The 26,068-nt window shown below is 46.0% G+C and overlaps 2 protein-coding genes across 16 annotated transcripts in view; one reads left to right on the top strand and one right to left on the bottom strand.

The window, feature by feature from the left end:
- The window catches only part of LOC144099057 (uncharacterized), a 183,607-nt gene that overhangs the window by 11,167 nt on the left and 146,372 nt on the right, over window positions 1-26,068 (top strand). For 9 of the 15 annotated variants that reach the window (XM_077632096.1, XM_077632093.1, XM_077632095.1 and 6 more), the window contains 6 exons: window positions 7,782-7,883; window positions 9,405-9,479; window positions 15,152-15,250; window positions 17,794-17,877; window positions 20,300-20,404; window positions 25,544-25,627. In XM_077632096.1, the coding sequence (XP_077488222.1) occupies window positions 7,782-7,883; window positions 9,405-9,479; window positions 15,152-15,250; window positions 17,794-17,877; window positions 20,300-20,404; window positions 25,544-25,627 (549 nt within the window). The remainder of the gene's footprint in view (window positions 1-7,781; window positions 7,884-9,404; window positions 9,480-15,151; window positions 15,251-17,793; window positions 17,878-20,299; window positions 20,405-25,543; window positions 25,628-26,068) is intronic. The other 6 variants (XM_077632098.1, XM_077632092.1, XM_077632100.1 and 3 more) reach the window with 4 other exon arrangements.
- Window positions 247-24,333, bottom strand: LOC144099059 (uncharacterized). Its single transcript, XM_077632104.1, has 2 exons — window positions 22,229-24,333; window positions 247-1,253 (listed from the first exon to the last, which is right to left on the bottom strand). Exons 1-2 carry the CDS (start codon window positions 23,265-23,267, stop codon window positions 847-849), a joined length of 1,446 nt encoding a protein of 481 aa, XP_077488230.1. The 5' UTR covers window positions 23,268-24,333; the 3' UTR covers window positions 247-846.

The raw sequence follows: 26,068 nt of genomic DNA, 5'->3' as shown, positions 1-26,068 counted from the left end.
GAGCGAGTGCACGGAACCATACTACAATCGAACCTCGTTATAACGGAGTAGCATCCGGACCGTAAATTAGTTCGTTATACCCGATATTCGTTGCAACAGTATGCATAAATATTGGCTCTGACAAATCCACAATTTGCCTCGCGCAAATATTCTCAATACTAAAATGCATTATTCTGGGCTTCGAACCCACTATAAACGAGGTAATCCTTACCTGTCTCCTTGTGGTTTGTGGCATTTAAGGGGGGACGTGGCATTCGGGATCAACTTTCCTATTTCTTCATGGATTCTGATAAAAATTGGCAGGGTTACTGGTAATGTTTCTGTGATATCACCATCAAAATTTGAAACTGATATCTCAACAACTTTCTCATTTAAAAAATTTTCCTCCTTTTCATCTTGTACCAGGCTTGAGCGACTTACAAAATAAGATAGAAGACTTCTTCAAAGTGTGTTGCATTCCAAAATGAATGGATGAGGTCGTGACATTCTTAGATTTTTTTATTTACAATGTAAAAGTTTTTAGTTTTAATATTTTATGAGCAGATATTACAATGGGCACCTAAACAGTGAACAACTAGTCGAATCAGTAAGTCAGCAAACGGGATGCCGGAAAACCAAGAATGTCACGACCTGAAACATTTCTCAAGGAATGCAGCGAAAAAAAACGTATCAAAATAGCCCCAGCGGTCGCGAAGAAATCAGCGGAACAATCGGAGCAAATGACAAAAAAAAACTGTTTTGAGAAAATGGCTTCCGAAGTTGCACCTTGTATTTCACTCATCAAAAGGCACCGGGGTTGTAGTCTTTTGTGTCCTTTTTAACACGGGGCTTCTTGGATGCCTTGCCTCAAGATTGAAGAGCTTTCGCTGCCTTTCTTTTCCGCAAGGCGTCCTTTTCCGCTGCTCTGCGAAGAGCATGTTGGCCAGTTTGCAGCCCAAGTGTCGAACAGTACTCTGTGTAAGCACGGCGGGTCCCTGCATTGAACTTGCAAACCGCTTCGTTGAGAGCTGTCTCTGTTGCAGTCAAAGATGCGTTTCTATCTTTTGGCAGCAGCGACCAAATTACTGAATGAAGGCTTTCAGCCGCATTCTGGGTTTTTTTCCCCAGACAACGGCTGAGGAGCTGGACATCCGATAGCCGCCGGTAAACAGGCAACAATGCATCTGTGACATGCCTTGCAAGCTGGTACTTGTGGGAGGGCAGAGGTTTGCCCTCTGCTTCTGCAGCCTGGTGTTGGCACCAACTCTGTGGTCCTTGGGGGCAAAGCTCATGACGTGGGCGTTCATCGGTAGATGTTACGTGATAAAAAGATGCCATCACAGCTTTCTGCATGTCCTCAACGTTGTCGTGATTGTGCAGCGCCTTGCCATAATAATTTGTTAACTTCTTAATTAAAGCCTGAGTGAGGCCACCTTTCCCACCAATTGGCCGACCCTTTTCGCCTGGTGCTCGTGGACGGCGTGGCGTCGTCGCGTGAAGTGCCAAGAGGACCCGCGACATGCGCGGTGCCTTCATCACTTGATGTTTCCGACACAAAACGCGGCTCCAGGTGCGCCTGAATGGTGCGCCCGGTGCTTGTGGACGGCGTGGCGTCGTCGCATGAAGTGCCAAGAGAACCCGCGACACGCGCGGTGCCTTCATCGCTTGATGCTTCCGGCGATGCAGAGCGCGAAGTAGAAAGTTCAGAAGAGTCCCCCGTGCTCGCATACGATGTTTCGTCCGCGTGTGAAGTGCTCGGCAGCGGCTCTGGAGCGGCGCCACCAACAGTCGTAGCCGCGCACGAAGTACTCGCCTGCGAACCCGTAACTTCGTCAGTGCGCTGCACATCAGAAGTAATTGAAGCAGACGATTTCTTCTTCTTCACCATCGGCGATTTTCGCTTACGGGTGCCGTAGGCACGCGCCGTCTTGTACTTCAGAGGTCGCCGACCCATGACCACCAGTGAAAGCCGCTTCCGAAACTATGCTCCGCACGTACTGACGAACATGGCGGCCGCGTAATCCGTATTCGAAACTAAGCTCTGCGCAAGAGACAGTCACGACGAGCCGAGGTTCTCTGCTCAAATGACTAAACCCCATCGTACACGACGAGCAGCGGAGCCGCAGAGTCGAGAGGCACGCGTAGCAGACGACGCACCCGCCAAGGAGACCAATTGCGCAGCGCGCTGCTGTCACGTGACGTGCGGAGCCAATCGGAAATCACCGCACGACCGTGAAACTTTTGCTTTTTATGCGTTTGTTTCCGCTCTGAGGAGACCGCTGAAGCGGGAAATTTGAAGTCGGAGGAACGCGGTTTCCATAGAGACCAAGATGGCCGCGCTACGTTGGGCGGTTGCCGAGAGATCGTGGCTTGAAAAGCGGCGTTTTTTCGCTACTTGGAAGAAATTTTCCGCCACCCTTGATCATCAGAACAATGATTTGGCGCACTTCTTGATGGTTTTCGACGATGAAAATTTGTAATCACACAAAATATGACTTGTAAAAGCAGAAAATAAATATTTCAAAAAATCGCTTTTCTGACCATTTTCCGCGAGTTGAAAGCCGCGTCCCCCCTTAAACCAAAATAGAGCGTAGTATGGGAAAGTCGAATTACAAAAGAACAAAGTTCGACAAAACAGGTCTGCGTTTGTTTATTTGAAGAAGGATGTGACCTTCGTCTGGTGACTTTTCACACCACTGAGCAGAATAAAGTTTTCCACAGTGTCCATGCACAAGAGGGCCTTTTCTACCTCAGCAGTTTTGATCGTCGGCAGTTTTTCCAAATAGCCTTTCAGCCTCCTGGCCATGTCCGCGGCGTCTGCACTGCTTATTGGTGGTTCATCACGTTCGCTGTCACCTTCGCTATCGCTGCTGCTGGAGCCACGTCAAATTCGTCAAATTCGATGCCTGGGAGTGCCAGTCGATCCCAAGTTTTGTCCAGCTCTACCAGGTTTTCATCAGGCTGAACTTCGATCAAGTTCTCATTGGCCGAATTGAAATCGTCAAATTCGATGCCTGGGAGTGCCAGTCGATCCAAAGTTTTGTCCAGCTCTACCAGGTTTTCATCAGGCTGAACTTCGATCAAGTTCTCATCGGTCGAAAGGAAATCGTCAAATGCGATGCCTGGGAGTGCCAGTCGATCCCAAGTTTTGTCCAGCTCTACCAGGTTTTCATCAGGCTGAACTTCGACCAAGTTCTCGTCGGCCGAAACAAAATCGTCAAATGTGATGCCTGGGAGTGCCAGTCGATCCCAAGTTTTATCCAGCTCTACCAGGTTTTTGTCAGGCGGAACTTCGATCAAGTTTTCATCGGTCGAAACAAAATAATCAAATGTGATGCCTGGGAGTGCCAGTTGATCCCAAGTTTTGTCCAGCTCTACCAGGTTTTCATCAGGCTGAACTTCGATCAAGTTCTCATTGGTCGAAAGGAAATCGTCAAATGCGATGCCTGGGAGTGCCAGTCGATCCCAAGTTTTGTCCAGCTCTACCAGGTTTTCATCAGGCTGAACTTCGACCAAGTTCTCGTCGGCCGAAACAAAATCGTCAAATGTGATGCCTGGGAGTGCCAGTCGATCCCAAGTTTTGTCCAGCTCTACCAGGTTTTTGTCAGGCGGAACTTCGATTAAGTTTTCATCGGTCGAAACAAAATAATCAAATGTGATGCCTGGGAGTGCCAGTTGATCCCAAGTTTTGTCCAGCTCTACCAGGTTTTTTCATCAGGCTGAACTTCGATCAAGCTCTCATCAGTCAAACGAAATCGTCAAATTCGATGCCTGGGAGTGCCAGTCGATCCCAAGTTCTGTCCATCTCTACCAGGTTTTCATCAGGCTGAACTTCGATCAAGTTCTTATCGGTCGAAACGAAATCGTCAAATTCGATGCCTGGGAGTGCCAGTCGATCCCAAGTTTTGTCCAGCTCTACCAGGTTTTCATCAGGCTGAACTTCGACCAAGTTCTCATAGGCCGAAACGAAATCGTCAAATTCGATGCCTGGGAGTGCCAGTTGATCCCAAGTTCTGTCCAGCTCTACCAGGTTTTCATCAGGCTGAACTTCGATCAAGTTCTCATCGGCCGAAACAAAATCGTCAAATGTGATGCCTGGGAGTGCCAGTCGATCCCAAGTTTTGTCCAGCTCTACCAGGTTTTCATCAGGCTGAACTTCGATCAAGTTCTCATCGGTCGAAACGAAATCGTCAAATGTGATGCCTGGGAGTGCCAGTCGATCCCAAGTTTTGTCCAGCTCTACCAGGTTTTCATCAGGCTGAACTTCGATCAAGTTCTCATCGGTCGAAACGAAATCGTCAAATTCGATGCCTGGGAGTGCCAGTCGATCCCAAGCGTTGTCCAGCTCTACCAGGTTTTCATCAGGCTGAACTTCGACCAAGTTCTCGTCGGCCGAAACGAAATCGTCAAATGTGATGCCTTTGAGTGCCAGTCGATCCCAAGTTTTGTCCAGCTCTACCAGGTTTTCATCAGGCTGAACTTCGATCAAGTTTTCATCGGCCGAAACGAAATCGTCAAATTCGATGCCTGGGAGTGTCAGTCGATCCCAAGTTTTGTCCAGCTCTACCAGGTTTTCATCAGGCTCAACTTTGATCAAGTTCTCATCGGTCGAAACGAAATCGTCAAATTCGATGCCTGGGAGTGCCAGTCGATCCCAAGTTTTGTCCAGCTCTACCAGGTTTTCATCAGGCTGAACTTCGACCAAGTTCTCATAGGCCGAAACGAAATCGTCAAATGTGATGCCTGGGAGTGCCAGTCGATCCCAAGTTTTGTCCAGCTCTACCAGGTTTTCATCAGGCTGAACTTCGATCAAGTTCTCATCGGTCGAAACGAAATCGTCAAATGTGATGCCTGAGAGTGCCAGTCGATCTGAAGTTTTGTCGAGCTCTACCAGGTTTTCATCAGGCTGAACTTCGATCAAGTTCTCATCGGCCAAAATGAAATCGTCAAATGTGATGCCTGGGTGTGCCAGTCGATCCCAAGTTTTGTCCAGCTCTACCAGGTTTTCATCAGGCTGAACTTCGATCAAGTCCTCATCGGTCGAAAGGAAATCATCAAATGCGATGCCTGGGAGTGCCAGTCGATCCCAAGTTTTGTCCAGCTCTACCAGGTTTTTATCAGGCTGAACTTCGATCAAGTTCTCATCGGTCGAAAGGAAATCGTCAAATGCGATGCCTGGGAGTGCCAGTCGATCCCAAGTTTTGTCCAGCTCTACCAGGTTTTCATCAGGCTGAACTTCGACCAAGTTCTCGTCGGCCGAAACGAAATCGTCAAATTCGATGCCTGAGAGTGCCAGTCGATCCCAGGTTTTGTCCAGCCCTACGAGGTTTTCATCAGACTGAACTTCATCTTCGACGGCAGGCAAAACAAAACTGGCATCCGCGAAACAGTTCCTTATTGTTGACTGCCTCACCTCATTCCAAGGTCCATACGACATTTTAAGCGTCACCTTGATGTTGATGGTTGTTGATCTGCGTCAATCGATATCGAAAACCATTTGCATCACCAAACGCTTCTGGTAATTGCACTTGAGCGAACGGATAATGCCCTTGTTCAATGGTTGCAAAGCAGAAGTTGCGTTTGGTGGCAGAAACACCAAACGAACTGCCTTCAGCACGATCGAGACTTTGTGCGTCGAACAGTTGTCCAAGAGCAACAGGACCTTCCTGTGCTGCCTCTCCATGTCCTGGTCAAAATGTTTGAGCCAGTCTTCGAAAAGCTTGGACGTCATCCAGGCCTTTTTGTTAGACAAGTACGCAACGTGCAAATTACGGACTCCTTTCGGGCACCTGGGACGTGCAGACTTGCCGATTACGGTGAGTCGTCTTTTGTCTGAGCCATCTATGTTCACGGCAACAACAACCGTCACTCGGTCTTTGTTCTTTTTTCCTCCATGGCAGGTTTTGTTCTTTACTGCCAGTGACCGCTCTGGCAACAACTTGAAAAACACGCCGGTTTCGTCAGCGTTGTACACGTTGCGCTCGTATTTCTGGAGCAGAGGCCGAAAGTTCTCTAGCCACTTTTCACGTCTCCACGTCGACAGCAGCCCCTTCGCGAGACAATGTGTGGCACGCGATCTCGTGTCTGTCTAAAATGTAGCAGCCAACCGCTGCTTGCACGGAAATCGTCATGCCCTAGTGTGCAGGCCAGGCCGACGGCCTTTGTTCGAAGAAGTGCTCCCGATACTGGCAAGTTTCGTGCCCTCACGTCTCTAAACCATGAAAGCAAAGCCGCTTTCACGTCCGGGTGATTGCAATGCATAACTCGCTTACGGTCAGGTTTTATTGCGTCCTCGGTGTTGCCCTCAATCTTCTTTCTTGCGGCTAAAATGGTGGATAAGGCACTTGGGGGAACGCTGAACTCCGCTGCAGCATCCTTTTTCTTGCGGCCCCTGTCCACAGCTCTCAATGTCTGCAGATTTGTCTCGAACGAGACCGCCTTCCATTTCGTTGCCATTTCGACCCGGCGCTGCACTGCGATGATGCCAAGGGTGCTGCAAAGCAGGCTCTAGGCGCGATGCCGGCTCGCCACCGTCGCCTCGCTCTTGCCAGCGTTGCTGCGCTTGCCTTCACCGCTGGACAAGTGGCGCCTTTCTTCGGCCCTTTGTCGTCATATGAGCTTTCAGAGTTTTTGCGCTCTGTTCATAGGTGGCGCGACCAGTCAAACGTGCAATTTATGTGCCAGGCCGCCAAACTTTCTGCAACCTTTTCAAACGATAAAAAAAAAGTGTGCTTATGAATTGGCTCCCAATATTTATTTTGTTTTTTTTATCTACCATTACCGTTTTGAGCCTCGCGTAAACCTAATATTTCTTCGTTACAGACGATATCGCGGTGGATTTCGCTTTTTCGGTTTCGTTATAAAAGAATAAATGTCGTAAAAATGAAGCATGACCAACCAAAGTTCGAATTTAATTCGCTATAACCGATAATTCGCTATATCAGTGTTTGTTATAACGAGGTTCAACTGTATTTCATCTGCCTCCTGCCTCACAAAGTCCTCTACTGTGGTGTCTTGTTAATTCGAACTGATGCCTTGGTCCAGCCGGCATCAAATGTGTAAGAGTGCCCTTAATTTGAGCTTAGTGTAATTTAAACAAATTTCTGTTCTCTTTGAGATTGGCCGAGAGTTGATTGTACAACTAAAAGGCATTTAGTCTTGTATTATGTTGTTCGAACATCGTTTCAGGCTTGCTTATGATGGGGACTTATGCCCAATTATGCCCACTGCTAGCTGAAAGGAGGCCACTTTGTCTGTAGTCACGTGAGTGACATGCCGTCTTTAAAGGCTGTCATAAAAAGGGGTGCTGGTTTAATGATCCGTCAGAATTTGGAGTGGGTCGCATGACATCGACTTGTGGCAGATTTGGGTGCCCATGCGTCTTTGGCCGTAACGCACTCTTGCTTTGGGAATTAATGAGGGGTTTTTATACAGCTGCCTTGAGGATGTCATGCAAGTCATGCAGTTGACAATATTTCTTCGGTGGGTGCTAAGCATTCCTGTGTGTAGTTAGTGGCAAAGTTTGCACGGAAAACCTGAATGTAAATTCGGAACATTGAAAAGGAAAGTAAAGGCGCCTTGGTATAGGTACTGTTGTTTAGCAGCATTTGTTGCTGTTCATACGACAGCTTAAAAAGGTACAAACGAAAAGGCCTTTGCAAGAAGCACATTGTACTGTAACGGTACCCTGTACTCCTCAGAATCTCTTGCTTTCCCTCTCCCCTCTACCTTTACTCAGCAGAGCTTAGCTGTGAAAATCTCGGGGTGAGTGGCTTCTTTGTTTTCTCTCTCCGTGTCAGCAGCAAGGAGAGCCCAAAGAAAAACGTTACATCTTCACCAGCACCTTCGTGGCAACAAGCGATGGCAGGCAAAACACCACCTCGAGGAAGGCGGAGCACAGCAAGGTAACAAACAATTGCACTTAATGATAATGCTTGCCTCGCTAGGGTGACAGGATCACTTGTGTTGCTTGGCTTTTGGCGAAACTTGAATTGTATTGAGAACATGAAGCATTGAGTATTTGTTGCAGATCTTTTTATGGCCACTCTGCTGGTCTCAGGGTAATGTAAATTCAGCCACCAGTGCCTGTCGTGCAAATTGGTTCACGTGTTGGCTTCAGCAATGCCCCACACTTTACAGATGTATCGGACGTGTTCAACTGGCTGTGTACGCAACAGTAAATGACAGCCGGCAGAATTTGCGTCAGCGCCAAGCAAGGAAAGAGAGGTGCTGTAAACTTATGGGGGGGCAAGGCATAAAAAAATGTAGCCGATTTTTTCAATACTTTCAATTCCTTAATTTAAATTTTTTTGCTTGAGCCTTGGGTCTTCATCTGTCTCATCTCATGCGATATATGCACTAGAAATTTATAAAAAAAATTTTATTAATGGTCGTCAAAAAATTGGCAAATTGTACGTTTGGTGGCCTTGGCGCATCGAGGATTCTGTGGCTTTCCTGTGGCGGAGCATAGTCATTTTGTATCGCTGTGAAGAGGAAACAACAGACCTTCCTCTGGCTGCAGGGGTGCTTTTCTGTGATGAAAATCAAAAGCAAGTGAGGCAATGAACGAGGCAAATAGGGCAATAAACTTTAAGAATGGTTTTCTCAGCTTTTACTCAGCTCATTCTGTGCTTGCTATCACTCATCCCATTGGCACTTTGTAACGAACGACAGTAGAATGATCCTGTTATTTGCGCACGAGTCCTGAGTGCAATAAAGTTATCAATTTTTTTTATGTATGCATAATCTGCATAAGAAGTTACATACTGTGCCAAATTTGGTGACAATTCGTGCATAAATAACAGAGTTTTAATTGCCATGTCCCCACCTTAATTATTGTGTTGCAGTCAAGGTCATTATGAAGGGTTTGTGGCACTAAGTCTGTGGCTTATTTTCTGCATAAGTTTATTGCATGTGCCAGAATTTGATAGTAATGAACAGTGTATTGGCAGCAACGAGTGAGTGAGACACTAGGAGTCAGACAGAGTATGAAAGCAGTGCTTGCAAACAACAGTGAGACTTTGTGTTTTTGTCACAATATGTTCTGAAGGATCTTTCTGCACTTTTGATTTTTTCTTAAGGCAGTTTTTTTTTTTTTTTGTCCAGAGTTTCTATGTTTATTAGTGTGGCAGACTGACGAAGTTATATATACAGGAAGTATAAATACATGTTTCTTGCAAGGCTGAGTACGACAACTGCTGTACTATGATAACGTATTGCCTGAGTGATGGAATGTGCTTTTATTTTTTTGCATCATATCGTGATGTGTACTGGTGATTGTACTACGGAAAATAAATCTGCTTTTTGGGAAAACGTCTTATGTTAAACTACGCAAGGCTAAAATAAGGAAATCTGCATCTGCGTTGGACAGTTTCTCTGCTGGAAAATGATCCGGTATTTTCCCTCACTTTTTTTTTCTTCTGAAGGACTCCCCGTGCTGAAACAGTTTCAGAAGAGCAGGTGGACAACTTGGAAGTTGGACCGCAGCCTCAGCAAGCAAGGTAAGCTTGCTATGTTGCTGGTACACAGAAAAGATGGCTTCTCTGTACTTCTTGCAGTGTGCAAGTTCATAATATCTATCTCTTTTATTGCTGTGTCTCGCTTGAAAAGTGATTGGTGCCATTGTTTGGAATTGCCGTTTCCTTACTTCACCCATTGAGCTTTGTTGGCCTGCTAACAATGATTTCATGCACAGATTTCGGTACTTTCCGCATTGCTTACAGCACAGCCCTTCAATGCTTTCATGGTCGTGAAACTTCTCCGTGACGCTATGGGAGAGCTTCATATTGCTCCACCAAAAATATGTCAGGGAACCAAGGACTGAGACACCGTTCGCCAGCAATATTTCCAGGGTAACCCCCTGGGTGCGCGTGCAAAACTGTCACCTCTGTTTTTTTATGCTACCTGGGGCCACATGGTGGCAATATGTCGACCGCACCTTCCACATGGTAGCGCATGGAGTCCTATGTGGACAACGACGCGGGCAAGCGAGTGTCTGTATGCCCGTGAGACTACAGGCAGAATGCGAAGCTGTCGGTGTGGCAGCAGCTATTTTCTCTTCTGATTTCGCCTTCCTTCACAAACAAGTAGTGCATGTGACGTGCCAACCTGCGGTGCTGAAGACTTGCTGCATGACCAATTGCTACAGAGGTACGCAGGAAAAGGCTGTTCTGTCTGCCGAGCAGCGTGAAATATGGAAGCGAGCGATACCACTATAGGAAAGCGGTGGATTTAGCTTGGACTGCAAGCATATCCGTGTCTGCGAGAAGCATTCGGCCCCACAGATGTAATTCGGTCTGATGAGCTCGTGGTCAGTAGAGAAGCAGTGTTGCTGCAACGTGAGAAGGTGAAAACTCGAGCCCGGCGCCGTTCCACGAATATTCGATGGTCTACCAGCATATTTGAGCAATAATCTGTTACGATGTTGCAGTTTAGACAGCTGCACTCTTGGTGTGCTTATGTTTTTTTTTTTAGTGTGAAAGCACCACTTACTAAACTCAGCCAAGTATCTTTTAACATCCCCGACCTTGATTGCCGCAACTGGGTTTCGAACCCGCAGCGGCCCGAACAGACCAGCTTCGCTGCCCTCTGCACGAGACACTATGCTATTGTCACAGCCGGTCACACCTTGTGCTAGACTTCAACACACACTCTCGCGCTGTGCATTGCACATCGTCGTCTTCATCACATTCCATCTGCGGTGAGAACAGATAAGATCAGCTTAACCTTGATCAGAGCTTAACCTGAGTCAAATATCATCGCCAGACGTTCCGACGGCCCAGCAAAACAAAACCGTGACCAACCAGGCTAAACACATGCTTTCGCACGTCTACTCGGTTGGTTTAACTACGTTCAAACCCTACTGCTTTTTATGTCGTACATGTTACTCCATGCTTCCCATCATTGCTCACTTTTTGTTTATTGTGTGGCCTCTCACAGCTTGTCTTTTATTTTGGTAGCACACAGCCAGCACATGGGCACTCAATCAAAACTCTTGAAATTTCTTTGCGCTTGCCTGTGTCGTCATCTTAAAATACTGCACTAACCTCTTGTTTTCAGCACCAGTGAGATTGCTGTATTTCTCGCATATGTACAACCTTTGTCCGTAAAGTTTCAAGACTGATTTATTTTCTTCTCTAGAAATGATTCCCCAAAACAAATGTTGGTGTGTATGTGTGGCGCCATCTTTTCGGGCTAACCTGAGCTATTTATGTTAATAGGTGTCGCAGCCGCTAGATGGCACATGTAGGAAAATATGTGTTCACTAGTCGTCTGCGCATTTTACTGTGAGTGAATTTGGAGAGATGGACGTCCACCTCAAACAGCGTGTAAACATAAAATTCTGTGTGAAGCTTGGCAAGACAACCACACAGACACATGAGCTCCATTGTGACGCTTACGGCAACGAGACATTATCGCGGGCGCGAGTTTTCGAGTGATGCAAGAGGTTCGTTTTGGGGAGAATGTTGGTGGAAGACGACACAAGGCAGGGGCACCTTTCAGCCTCAAGGAATGAACACAACGTGGCTTGGATCAGGGAAATCGTGCAGCAAGACCGCACCATTACAGTCCGCATGCTATCAGATGCTCTCGGCATTAGTAAGACAGCATGCCATCGAATTTTGCGTGAGAACTTGGGGAAACGAAAGCTGAATGCCAGACTTGTGCCGCACTCCCTAACACAGGACCAGGAGGATACGGGGGCATCAGTGAGCACTGATGTGCCCTCCAAGGCAGAGAAGGATGCTGCATTCGTCGACAGCATCGTTGCTGAAGACGAAATATGGTGTTTTCAACACGATCCTCAAACAAAGAGGCAGAGCGCCGAATGGCACTCCACAAGCTCTCCTGCATCGAGAAAGGTGCAGCGACAGAAGACCAAACCTAAGACCATGCTGATAGTTTTTTTTGATGCCAGAGGTGTCATAAACCACGAGTTCGTCCAACAAGGGCAGACGGTGAATCAGGAGTTTCATATCCGCGTGCTCCAACACATGCGTGATGCACTGCGACGCCGTCGCCCTGACTTATGGGTATCTGGACAATGGAGACTTCTCCACGGTAACGCAAGGCTGCACGCTGCTCTTAGCGTGACCAAATTTCTCGCCAAGCACAGCGTTACTGTACTTCGCCATCCACCATACTCGCCTGACCTCTCCCCATGCGATTTTTTCCTGTTTCCTTGAGTGAATAGAGTCCTAAAAGGTCACTGGATGGGGAGCATGGAGGCCATTCAAGACGCCACGACAAAGGAGCTGACAGCCCTGCCAAAAGAAGCGTTTTCCAACTGTTTCCAAGACCTCATGAAGCATTGGAAGCTGTGTATAGACTGCAAGGGAGACTATTTCGAAGGGGTGCTTCACAGATGATTTCAATGTTAAACCCATTTTTTTAATGGTCTCAGTCTCGGAATTTTACGGACAAAGGTTGTAAATAGATTTATGCACTTTGACGAAAGCAAGGACTCTGTTTAGACACCTGCAACCCAGACACACGTATATAAGTTACTGACCGCTAAGCTAGATATTCCAGAGTGATATTGCAGGCAAGTTTTGATGAAAATAAATGTGCAGGTTGGACCCATGTACAAAAATTGCTGTTTTATAAAATTCAACGAGAGAAAGTAAGAGAGATGTTGGTAAAAGAACAGCTGTTAGCAAGGTTTACTACTGACCGGCGTCAATCACACAGGGCTTTTAGTGTCTCGATGTTGCAGCCAAGCTTTCAGGTGATAACATGTAAAGTAGTGCTCATGCTAAGCCGAAATACAAATTCCCAGAAAGCACAAATACAAAGAGAACGTGAGCCTGTTGGCCGAAAAACAGCCGCTGCGAATAGGGCTCGCGCGACCGTTTGTGCTCTCACTCCGACAACTGCGCCACTAGCGGCACACATTGTTCCTGTATGAAACTTTGGCCAGAGTTTCGTGACCAGAAATAGCATTGAAGGACTATGCTTACAGGCACGCTGCACATCTGGCTTATAGTCAAAGAAGTGCAGTTTTGTTTCTGATGTAGTTTTCTTTTTTCCCATGAGATTGCACTTTTTTAACACTCTGCAAGGACGCGCTACTGCGCTCATTTCCCTCTAACTACGACTTTGCCACTCGACGTCTGAGCCTTCCATGTTACTTACGGGCACGCTGTGTATTTGACATGTAATTAGAGGAATAAAATTTCATTTTCGATGCAGTTCTTTTTTTCCTGCAAGCCGGCATTTATTTAACATGTTCCGAAGATGCGGAAGCATCGAAGTTGCTTGGCAGCCTCCGCATGCGCGGCGCGCTCTCTAAAATGCCGCAAATCTCAGGGCTCCGCTTTGTCTGCGATTGAGTATATCTACGACCTGGGTAGCAGCAAGTTTTTGGGCACAAGCCTGTCTTTTAAAAGCTTTGTGCAATTTTCTCCCTGAAATCCTGTTTTGGTAATTAAAACTTCCTTTGCAACAGGCAATTCTTTATTCAATCTTATATGCCAAAAAAGAACATTTATTTAAATATGTTTTCATATATGGCATTAAATCTTAAATGCAATAGTTTTTACACAGGAAAAAAACAGCTACTGAAACCTACAGAAAATGGTCATTTTTCTCCACGCATAGGAAAAAGGGGGAACAGGTTCTTAAAAAAAGTTTTACATGAAATCTTCAGGGAACATGCATTTTGAAGTGATGATTCTAAATATATTATAATTTTTATGTGAAAAAAGTTCTCATGCACTTGTGTAATATATTAGGCAACTTTTTGCTGTGAGCTTTCAAGAAATTTTGCTGCAGAGAGCATGCTAAAACGCATGCCATTGATTTCTCTTGACATGAAGGAATCCATAACGGTACGATTATTATCCTGCCTGTAATAGAAGTTGTGTTATAGGGCTATGGAGTTCACTTCAAAAATGGGAATGCAAAGTTTCTTCCTGTTTCAGAAGCAGCAAATTCAAAACCCTCTAACTCAAGTTCTATGATAAGCATGGTGATAATTTTATCTTTACACATTTAGCATGTTCCCTGCAGCTTAATTTCTTCAAAGTTCTCAGCAGAAAGTTACCTAAAATATTACATAAGTGCACAAGGACTTGTTTCACATAACATTAAAGTACATATTCGGACTCAGCATGCCGAAATACATGCTTCCTGAAGATTTCATAATTGTGATTAGACTAATAATTTTTTTTCGTCTAACGCCCTCTTTATCTCTTAAAAGTAAAAAATACTTCAAGCTATTTCTTGTAACTGTGGTAAAGGTAAGGTCAGTCATGGAGTATGCACTGAAACCCTTGCTTTTCCACAAGTTTTATGTGTACAAGTACTGTAACTGTTAAATCTCCCTATGGCAGATTTCACAAGGGTAGAAACTTGGGCGAGTCGGTAACGGTGATCCATGGAAAGTGAGAGTAGCGCAAAACGGGACAAAGGGACAGAGAAAGACAGACACAACACAGGCGCCTGTGTTGTGTCTGTCTTTCTCTGTCCCTTTGTCCCGTTTTGCGCTACTCTCACTTTCCATGGCAGATTTATTTCGATATGCCAACAATTCAGACACAGTACGCCTACATTGCTGATGTTTTCAAGATGATTTTACTCGTATGTGCTGGTGGCAAACATACCTTCACAGACCCTCCCCGCTGACAACAAATTAAAGCGGGTGAAAAATGTTTAGCTTATAGTCGGTGGTTCCATTCATGGCACTACATACCGTGGGTGCCAATCCAAGGGTATTGTAAGCAAATGGGGTAATTAAAACAATGTGTGATGCAGCACCTGTACATTTATTGCCAGGCATGGGTGCCTTGCCCAAATATTTAGTGATAAATTGCTGCTCTAGTACGCACGTCTTCCAGGAGTATGCGTACTTCTTTTCATACAGCGAATGTTGGGTTCTGACATTTGAAGGGTCAGAGGTTGTTAAAATGTGCACGAGAGAAGTCTGAAAATAAACAGCATATTTGAAGTGTGCATACCTAGAGTTCAGCAACTTTTATTACCATGCACTTGATAGCCCCCATAGGGAAAATGATGCAGATGAAAAAGCCTGTTTATCAGTACCCCACTGTGGTCCCTTTCTACTTATTCCTTCACTTACTGGTTTATTTCACTTTGGTGTCATGAATGATGTTGGGCAATAAAGATTTTGCATGTGTGTGTTTTTGTTTTTGCTATGTGTCTCCACTGGCAGCAAGGAAAGCTCAAAGAAGGGTCTCCCAGCATCACTGCCGCCTTCCAAGCAACAGGACATGGCAAGCAGGACCCCTCGAGGAAGGCGAAGCACTATGAGGTAATGCACTTTCACAGTGTGCATTGTGGTTTATCTCATGATGGCCACAGGTTTCGTTTGTTTGTTCTATAAAAAAACAAGAAATTTTGAGGTTTTTTGCAATATGGAAGCGTTTGTAGCTACGCTTGGCACATCCACCTTGCATGTCTCAAGTTGTTGTGACCAGCTGTCAGCTTCTGTGCCACCTGAATCGTCTGTTGCTGGCTCCAGTGTTTGTGAACTTGTGTGAGAGCTGAGTAAGAAAGGTGCATAAAAGGTCCTGATCAATAACTGCAAGGTGATGCATGATAACTGTGAAATTGCTGGGTATGTGGGCCAGCTAAATGGAAAAGGTGGTTTAGGCTAAGATCTTGTTGCATTCCTGGATAATTGACGTGATACAATGGTGGGGTGGTTCACACTGCATGTGTCTCTTGCCTGTCGAGACGCATGCTAACAATTAATAATTTGATGTAGGATAGAAATGTCACACAAAGTGTCTAATAGAAAGAATTGTAATGTTAAGTTTTGTTGTGGCATTCATCTGGTGAACTTCTGCCTTACTTTTATAAAGGACGCTGTTTTCTGAGTCTTGTTTGTGTTTTGTCGCAAAGAAAGTGTTATTATCATTTAGGGTTTGTCACTTCTTCGCAGTAGCCACCGCGGTGTCCCAGTGGTTATGGCGCTCGGCTGCTGACCCGAAAGATGCTGGTTCAGTTCCGGCCGCAGTGGTTGTATTTCGGTGGAGGCGAAATTCTAGAGGCCCGTGTACCGTGCGATGTCGGTGCAAGTTAAACAACCCCAGGTGGTCGAAATTTTCGGAGTCCTTCACTGCGGTGTCCCTCATAGCCTTAGCTCCTTTGCGACGTTAAACCCCCATAAACCAGAAACCAAAACTTCTTCGCAGTACGGAACTATTACAGTAGACTCTCATTATTTCAAATCCCAAGAGACTAGCGGTTTTTGTTAGGATTATGAGACGAGCACCTTAATGCGTTACAAAGACTAAAATTAGATTTGTGTTATGGATATCTATGCGTACAAATAGTATTTTGGAACTGTTCTCTATCCATGCATAGACAAAAGCGTTAGCACAGCGTAATAAAAATTATAGGGACATTTAAATGGGGTATACCCTTAAGCTTTTTTATTTCCTGAGATATATGAATGAAATTTTCAGGGTAGGCGCATAGCACAAATATTTGAAGAATTACGAAGTGTCATGGAGCTTTGCTTGCTGGTCCTCAAGTTACAGGAGCATATCAAAATGGTTCTCATATCTTCCTTATCCCATCCATCAGGAATTAGCAAAATGTGTTGGCACTGTAAAATTCATTGCGGTCATTCCTGGATATGTACCTCCGGGCGAGACAAGACCTTTTTTAAAAATTTTCTTGCTTAAAATTTTTCCGCAGCACTGATATTATTGTCACTGATTAGACCTGCATTAGATAAGTTTTAATTGTCACAAATTCCGGACACAGTATCTCGAAAAAACTGCCTTGTCTTTCCCTAGACATTTATTCAGGTACGGAATGAACAAAAAAAAAAAAGAAAACGCGTGAAAATTTGATAAGCAGCTTTTGGGATGATGCTGCCACGCCAGGCAAAAAATTTATTCCGAGAACACAGCCCTCGAAAGGTCCGGGATTGGGACTTGAAACTTTCGTCGTGTCGCTGGTATGTCACCAGGTTTGTCTTGAACAGCAGCATGTTGTGTCTTCGCCACCCCGATCTCCTCGAGTGTCAGGAAATTCATTTCCAAGTGAACTGTGGATGATGCGTTCTCACTCTTCGCGTTAGATGTGAGACCGGAGTTGAAGGCTGCGATTGGTGATGGGCTGTGGACACTAGGCGCACTTGAAATAATCTGTTTTTGTGCTGATGAAGCAGATGATACGTCAATGGAAGTGGCGATGCAATCGTTGTCTTGTAGTGATGTATCATCCGCTGGAAGCGTTGGTGCAGTCATTGTTCGCAGCGCGCTTTGCCAGATTCAGCTTCGCTATGCGGACGAATTTGATTGAACACTTCCGCGCACCGAATGCATACAGTGTCTAGAACTTTGTTCCACACATTGTGACCGACCTCATAATGATCGACAGGCTACACGAAACTGTTCAAGGGGAAATGCAATTGCAAAATTGACGAAAGATGGAGAGAGCACTCAGTGCATAAAGATTGCCAGCAATTTCTCTCTGCCCAACTTTCTGTATATGGCGGCCTTGTTCATTGTGTACATTCCTGTTCTTTCGTTGTTTTTTTTTTTCCCTTTACGTGCCAGTAAAGTTGACCTTCACATTGCAGTAGTGGTTGCGTAACATTCGGCTAAACGTGGTTTGCCATATTGTGCAGCCAAGCAGGCTCTGGCATATTTTGGAATGTTTATAAAAAATTGTATGCTGAAGACTGTGTGAATCGGTCTGCTTTTTGTGCAAATGTTGCAAAAGTGAGCTGCTAGTTGTGCAAAGTGCCAGACAAGATAAAAACAAATGCATTGCAGTGTTTATGTGCTCAAGCATTAGCCAATGCTCCTTGTTATTTCTTTCTATTTATTTTTTAAGGCCTGTTGTTGCTCCAGAAGTAATTCCAGAAGACGAGCAGCCTGGTAGCTCAAGTGCAGAAGACGAGCAGCCTAAGAGGGCTAGGTAAGCGTTTTAGTTAATCACCATTGTGATGATGATAGTGCAGGGGTTCTCAAACTGGGTTCCATGGAACCCCTTGCTTACCTTGGGCTCCACGGGCTGCATTTGTGGGTTCCGCAAGAACACACACTGGCCTGTGCCCCCTTTCCTGTACACTTCTCACGGTCGTGCGCAAAGCAGAAATAGTGCCTGGTTTGTTAAAACTTATTTCAGAGCATTAGCTCTCCCACAGTTTTGTGCCGTTCGCATCTGTGCCATCTGTAGCACAGGCCTTGGCAGCACGCCAACATGCTGAGTGCCAGTAATGGCAGCGCGTGTTTATGTGTTGACGGGAGCGCAGGCATCCGTGGCTTGTCCTGCGAAATTGGCAGGGTGCCAACCTGCGCCAGTGCACATGCATTTAGAACGCTGGTAAGGTGGTGTGTAAGGGGCATGGCGCATATGGCGATGCGTGTTACATGCACTTGTGCTCATGGAAACTGAAAGTGGCGTGTGCGTCTCATCGGGCGTTTTTCCATACGATTCGACGGCATCGGTGGCAACTGAAAGTGTCGTGCACATCTCATCGGACGTTTTTCCAGACAATTCGACGGCATCGGTGGCGCTGGGGTGGAGTTTTGCACCGCAAAAGCAGCGAGATTCTGACGCTGCGCTGACACGAGAGCAGTACGTGGCAGACAGCCAGTGAAAGTCGGATAAGGCGTCACGTGATTCTGTGCGCAGCCCAGCCAGACGAGTCTGCGAATGCGGGGGAACATGACTAGTTTTTCTGCATTTTTGTCTTGGAGTTGAAGATTTGAGCACAAGTGAGACATGGACATTGAATAAAAAACTGATTGCTGAAAGCTAAAAAAACAAAATAAATACCGTATTTACTCATGTAATTTGCGCACCCCAAAATTTTACCTGGATTTAAAAAAAAATATTTTACTTGCATATTTTGCGCTCTGCAGGGCCAACCTACTAGCATGTATGCGTTTGCGCACAAGGCAGGCTTGGGAAGAACGACACGGCCGCGTTGCCGTGCGTGGTTGCGAAAGGTGCAAGTGACGAGGGAACCAATTGTGCGTGGTTTACCCGGCTTGCTCATGCTGGCGGTCGCTTTCCCGGATGAACAGTTGCGCGCATGCCCGAATCCGAAACTACCGAACTGTTCGCTGTTGAGTTTTCCGCTAGTCGTTCGGACCGCACGCGAGTGCGTCATTTTATTGCATGTTATCTCCTTTGCTTTCCACTGCTGGCTTCGCGGTTGTGTCGTTGCTCGCTTATTGTTTTTAGCTGCGCCCGCGCCGTCATCTCATTCCGCGGGGAACTACGTAACATTAGGCGGGGCGGGAAGGGGTATACGTCTTATATTGGAAGTCAACTTTTTTGTTGGCCATCAAGGGGTGTGAGATGGGAGGTTGACGTATTAGCGGCAATATACAGCATATATATTGAGTGTTATAACCTTTGTAGAGCTCTTTAGGACGTGTTCAGAAAATTTTCGCATAATTTGTGCACCCTCTTTTGGAATTTAAAGAAAAAGTGCGCAAATTACGAGAGTAAACGTGGTACAGAAGCAAATAAAACAGCAAGAAAAAAGCACATATGGTCCATTCACAAGCAACATCGACCTATTGTGAGTTAGGGGGGGGGCTCCTTGGCACATGTTGAAGGCTGTTGTGGTTCCTTGGGGCAAGTAAGGTTGAGAACACCTGTGACAGTGCATGCCTACATGCACGTAAACCCTGCTACAGTGAAATTGCTGCTACAGCAAAGTGTTTTGGGTTCCTCTCCAGCAGGTGGTACAAAGTAGTGCAATCAACTCCTTTCGGAGAGGGCTTCCACTTCAACAAAGTTATCGCAGGGTTAAAGTGAAGGCGACAATTTATTTTGCCCTCTGAAAAGTCTGGGCTTTGCTCAATCACATGCGCGCAATGGCAACTGTGAAGTGATGCAATTGTACAGTGAGGGCACAATGCTGCAGCGGTGTCACGATTTCACTCCGAATTAACGAGCGTGTGGTGCCATTGACTTGTGTACATTTTTGAAGGCAGGGAGCAGAGAGGCCGAATCATCCGAATTTTCGAATTAACAGGGAGTTGAAATAATGAGGTTTGGCTGTGCTAAGAATGAGGAAAAGTCTAATTAGCTTCTTTTAGGAGGTGGGTTTTCCCCTCTCGGAATGTTTTGTAAGGATCAGTAGGTTGAAAATTGGAATTTAAGAATTGCGTCCTTGTTCAGTACTCTTTACTGCAATACATATGACAGCCTTCAGGGGAAACGGTAAGAATTAGAAGGAGTGGATGCCCCAGGAAGACATCACACCTGCATCACTGCTTGCATTGATTGATCTCCTGTGGTAAAGGGGGGCATGAGTGGGCCTTGGGGATGAAAATGAACAACATGCAGTTTCTTATTTCTGTTTCTCTTTCTTTATCAGCAAGGAGAGCCCGAAGAAAGATGCTGCAGCATCACCACAACCACGTTCCAGGCGCCTACAAGCTACAGCAAGCAAAACACCTCGAGGAAGGCGAAGCACAGCAAGGTAACGGCTGTTCACACTGGGTGACAATGTGCATCCCATCAAAACAAGGCTGGGGGTGCTAGGAGTTTTTTAATGTTTCGCTACCCCCACTCTATTCCTTTTCATTGGGGGTGGGTGATTACTGGAATTTTCGAAAACAAATTGAATATCAATATTTAGAAAAAATTCCCTCAATTATGAAACCGAATATTTGTTAAGTAAGTAAAAAAAATTCAAGAAAACGGTAACAAGCCAATTTTGTTGTCCTTATGTTTTTGTTTATTAAATAGTATGGGCTCTTTGGAGCTATCCTTAAGGGGGGAGGCTACCCTTCAACACCAACTTCTTTGTTTCTTGATATATCTGAATGAAAATTTCAGGGTAGACTTACAGCATAACCATTTGAAGAACTACTAAGTTTCATGGAGTTGTGGGCACCGGTTCACAAGTTACAGGAGTATATCAATGTGGTTCACGTAGGTCGCTTATTCCAGGCCTGGAGAATTTGAAAATAGTGTTGGCACTGTGAAATTCATTGTGGTCATTCCTGGATAGGTGCCCCAGGGCAAGACAGAGCCCTTTTTCTAAATTTCCTTGCTGGAAAAGTTTAGCACAGCACTGAATTTAGTGTTGCCAATTAGACCTTCATTAGGCAAATTTTAATTGCTTATGACAAATTTTCAGACGCAATAACTTGAAAAAGCGGCCTTTTCTTGCCCTCAGAAATTTATTCAGGTACGGAATAAAAAAAGAACCATGGAAATCCGATAAGCAGCTTTCGAGCAGCAGCTAGAATGAGCAGCCACGCCAGGCAAAAAATACATTCTGAGAAAACAGCCCTCAAAGGTTGCGAGAACGCCAGCTTTCTTGTTTCTTGAGATATCTGAATGAAATTTTTAGGGTAGGCTCAGAACACAAACATTTGAAGAAATACCAAGTTTCATGAAGCTGTGCACACTGGTTCTAAAGTTACGGGAGTATATCAAAATTGTTCACATAGGTCCCTTATTCCAGGCCTGGAGAATTTGAAGATAGTGTTGGCACTGTGAAATTCATTGTGGTCATTCCTGGATAGGTGCCCCAGGGCAAGACAGAGCCCTTTTTCTAAATTTCCTTGCTGGAAAAGTTTAGCACAGCACTGAATTTAGTGTTGCCAATTAGACCTTCATTAGGCAAATTTTAATTGCTTATGACAAATTTCAGACGCATTGACTTGAAAAAGCGGCTTTGTCTTGCCCTCAGAAATTTATTCAGGTACGAAATAAAAAAAAACCCATGCAAATCCTGTAAGTGGTTCCCGAAATGCAGTCAGAATGAGCAGCCACACCAGGAAAAAAGTCATTTCTAAACATGGCCCTCGAGAAAGTTTCAAACCTATTCCTAGGTCTAAAATGACCCTGCAGAATAGCTGGTGGTGTCCTTGCGCATTTTTTTCTTTGCCGCCTCTCATTCTTCACCCGATTCCTTTTCTCAACCTTGTACATGCGCAGGGCATCTTTTTCTGCAGCTCGCTGGATGGCCAGGTGGCCAGGTGTGAGCCCCACTGACACAGAGATTTCTTTGGTGGCCCTTTGACAACCAGCATTATATCTCAGCACTGCTTTATGCAGTGCTGTCTGCACAGCAATCAAAGACGCGTGCTGCTCCTTTGGCATCAGGGACCATAGGACAGAGTGGAAAGACTCGGACGCATTTTGCGTCTTTGCACCCAGGCAGCGTTGCAGAAGAGAAGCCTGCGAGAGGCGCTAGTAAACAGGCAGCATAGCCTCAGCGACGTAGCCTGGAAGGGCTTACTTGTGCTTTGGCTGTGGTGAATCACTTGCCTCGGCAACCTTATGATGGCACCCTCTGGGCAGAAGTCATGGCGAGGCTCCTCTTCAGTTGATGTGACATGGTAGTACGATGCCATCACTGCACGCTGCATTGCAGCCACATCGTTGGAGTTGTTTCTCAGGGCCCAGCCATAATAGTCTGTCAGTTTATCAATGAGAGCCTTTGTCAGCCTGCCCTTCCCTCTCAGTGACTTTTCACTTTTTTGCACAAGGTTCTGCAGTGCCGTGCCCATCCTCCTTTGGACGTAGTTGAGGCACTCTTCTTTAACAATGGGGACTAGTCCGTAGACGTTCTCTTCCACAAGGGCTGAGAAGGTGGTGCTGTCTCCATCAGAAACAAGCGTTGTGTAACGCAGGTTGTGCTTTGAGACTGAATGGTTGAAAAGAATCAAAGCTGAATCTACTTCCATCCTCCCAGATTTAGCATCAGTGTTTTTCTGGAAAACATGACGCTCATGCCAGCTTGAGTAATCTGCATCTCCAGGTTTTGGTCCTACTTGACAACCAAGGCACTGGTTAGACAGAACCACAGCATCCATGATGAGTCCTGTATGGTACTCAATCACCGCCCCAACTCCAATGTGGGATGTGTGGCCACGCTTATGCCAAGTTCCATCATATGCTACAGTGATGTCTCTGCAAAAGCTTGGGTCCATCTCCTTGTAGACCTCCTTCACTGCAGCAGCTGATTCGGCGTAGAACTTGTCTATGCACTGGATCTCTCTGTCCCTGAATGTCTTCTTCAGGTGCTTCTGGAATGTGCTATGATGAAGCCCTCTGTGAGATACATTCATCGTTGCCCAGAAGTCGTTGAGAGCTGTCTGGCCCTTGCCAATCTGCTTCATTGCCATAACGGCTCGTATGTTCACTTCAAAGGCCATTGCTTTATTCTGGCATTGAGAGTTCCACGAGCTTGCAACCATCCCACAATGTGGGCACATCAGTTCAAGCTTTGTTGCCTGTCCAAGCTGGGCGCCTTCTTGAACAGTCAACCCGGGCGCAAGGCAATGCTTGCACAAGGTGCTAGAGAGCAGGTCGCTTAGGGTATCCATTTGCACAAGGCAAAATTTTGCACCTTCACTTTTAGCGGTGGCAGATCTGGGATCGGGTGTGATGCTTCAAACTTCCGTTGTGTCGCTAGCATGGCGCCAAGTCTTTCTTGAACAACAGCACGTTGTGCATCCGCCGTCTCGATCTCCTCGCGTGTCAGGAAATGCGTTTTCAAGTGAACGGCGCGCGACGCGTTGTCACGCTTCGGGGTAGATTCCAGACCGGAGCTGGAGGGTGCAATTGTCGAGGTTGAAGAGTTCGGTACACAAGGCGTGCCCGAAGTAACGCTTTCTTGCATCAAAGAAGCTGCTGGTACGTCGCTGAAAGCGGCGACACAATCACTGTCTGGTAGCGATGTAGCAGAAGCTACGCGGCTGGAAGCATCGACACAGTGGCTGTTGGTGGCACGCTTTGCCGCACGAACCAACTTCATAGCACGCTTCCGCGCACCGAACGCGTGTAGCGTCTTTCGCTTTGTGGCATGCATCGTGACTGACCGTGCAACAGTCTGCAGGAAACTGTTCGGACGGCACCGCGACATGTCGTAAAGACGGTGACAACAGCGAACACAAACCTGGCGAAACGTGAAGAGAGCGCACAAACCACAAAGACCGCCAACAACGAGAAAAGGAAAGAGCCATGGCGGCCAGTGCAGACGATACGCCGGCCGCCGCCGAAAGGGGACCGCCTCGTCAGAGCGTGCAGCAGCCAATAGCGGCCGCGCGATCCCCCGCGTTCTCGAGGAGCGCGCCCTTCGCCCAATCGCAGCCTCGCATTTCAAACGCGGGAAGCTCGAAAGGCACTTTGAGGGCCCCAATCACAAGCGAGCCACGCTTCCACCATGCTGCCGCTGCGGTCGTCGGAGGAGGCAAAAAAAAAGAGCAAGAATTCACGAACAAAACAAGACCAAGGTGGCGGCGCTCGGTTCGCTGGCTGAGAAACGGCATGCGCTCGAAGTTGGGGTATTTTCGGAGCTTTCTCGCAGCTCAGCGGCTGCCGCTGCTTGTTCGATATTTAATTTGAAGTACTTTCACGACGAATTAGGCGTTGATATTTGCAGAACAGGTAGTTTATGACACAAACTGTCAGAATATTCACTTTTCGAAAAATAGACTTTTTCGCGATTTTTCGGTTTTCAAGGGCCGCGTCCCCCCTTAAGCAGAACTTGTGACAGACTAAATACTATGCAGTACAAAAACACTTATGTCCACAGACATGTATACTGCTTGATTAGGCAGCATATAGCAGTATGCAACCTGTAATGTAGAAGCCAAGCGAAATGATCATGTGCACCACTCTCTGCTAATAGAGGCCCTCGTTAAGCTATTGTCTGCTCAATAGCTTAACAAGAGTGTCTTTTCTGGCCGTCTTAATGCCATAGGTAGCATAAGACGGTTTTAGCTAAGATTCCGCTCTCGCCGTTCATCACATTTGACGTGGCACTCGCGATAATACAGGACAAACCACGGCCGCAGCTATAGATGAGGGTACCTCAGTTGGTAGAGCACTGGACACAAAATTCGGTGGTGGTGGGTTTGGATTCCAGCGGTAGCATGTGGTTGTTTTTTTTCTACTTTCTAATCAGTTACCTTTCAGCTGTAACGTAATTACACTTAATTACTCATTGATCTGCAATATAAATTTAATAAAAGATAGAAACATTCCCCTGTGTTCCTTGGTTTCAGTGACTGTTTGTTTCCTTCATACGTATACGTCATGACGAGCCCCTCATTTCCCTTCCCTTGTCTTCTCAATAGATGCATGGTGCTATTTCTGGCTTTGTTAGGGGCAAGTACTGCACTCCTGTGACTTGACACGTTTATTTGTGACCGCACGCATTCATTTATACAATGTTCAAGATTGTGGCGGGTGTTGCGCGCCTGCTACTCTGTGCAGGAACTTCTTTATCGTGCTTAAATACGATGCATCTGAGAGCCTTGGCCGTTCTAATTCTAACCCCTTTAGTTTCCAGCTGTATGAAGCAGTATTGCTGCTGCCGAGCCCTTTTCTTTGTCACAAGTTTTAAACGCTGTTTAAACACTGTTTCAAAATTGCAGCCAAGCAGGCTCTGCCATATTTTGGAACGTTTATAAAAAATTGCATGCTGAAGACTGCTCCGTGAATCGGCCTGCTCTTGGAACAGAAGTTGCAGCTGACAATGAGCTACTAGTTCTGCAGAGTGAGAGACAGGATAAAAACAAATGCATTGAAATGTCTATGTGCTCTAGCGTTAGCCAATGCTCCTCGTTATTTCATCATATTCTTTCTTTTTTTTAAGGCCTGTTATCGCTGCAGAAGTAATTCCAGAGGATGAGCAGGCAGGTAGCTCAAGTACAAAAGACCAGCAGCATGAGAGGGCAAGGTGAGTGTTTTAGTTAATCGTCATTGTGATGATGACAGTGCATGCCTAAATGGACATAAACCCTGCTACAGTAAACGTTGCTACGGTGAAATCGCCGCTACAGCAAAGTGCTTTGGGTTCCCCTCCAGGAGAAAATACAAAGTAATGCAATCAATTTCCCCCCACAATCAACTTCTTTCAGAGCGGGCTTCCGCTTCAACAAAGTTTTTGTGGAGTGCTAGTGAAGATGGCAATTTATTTTGCCCTGTGAAAAATCTGCACTTTGCTCGATCACATGCACTCGGTGACAACTGTGAAGTGGTGCAGCCGTACAGTGAGGGCACAATGCTGGCAGATATCTGCAGCGGTGTCGCGATTTCACTCCGAATTAACGAGCATGTAGTGCCATTGATTTATGTGCATTTTTGACGGGAGGGAGCAGGGGGACCGAATTAGCCGAAT

Source organism: Amblyomma americanum, chromosome 7 (assembly GCF_052857255.1).
Source record: "Amblyomma americanum isolate KBUSLIRL-KWMA chromosome 7, ASM5285725v1, whole genome shotgun sequence".
Lineage (NCBI taxonomy): Eukaryota > Metazoa > Arthropoda > Arachnida > Ixodida > Ixodidae > Amblyomma > Amblyomma americanum.
Note: the sequence above shows the minus strand (reverse complement) of the source record. Positions and strands in the feature narration are given on the sequence as shown.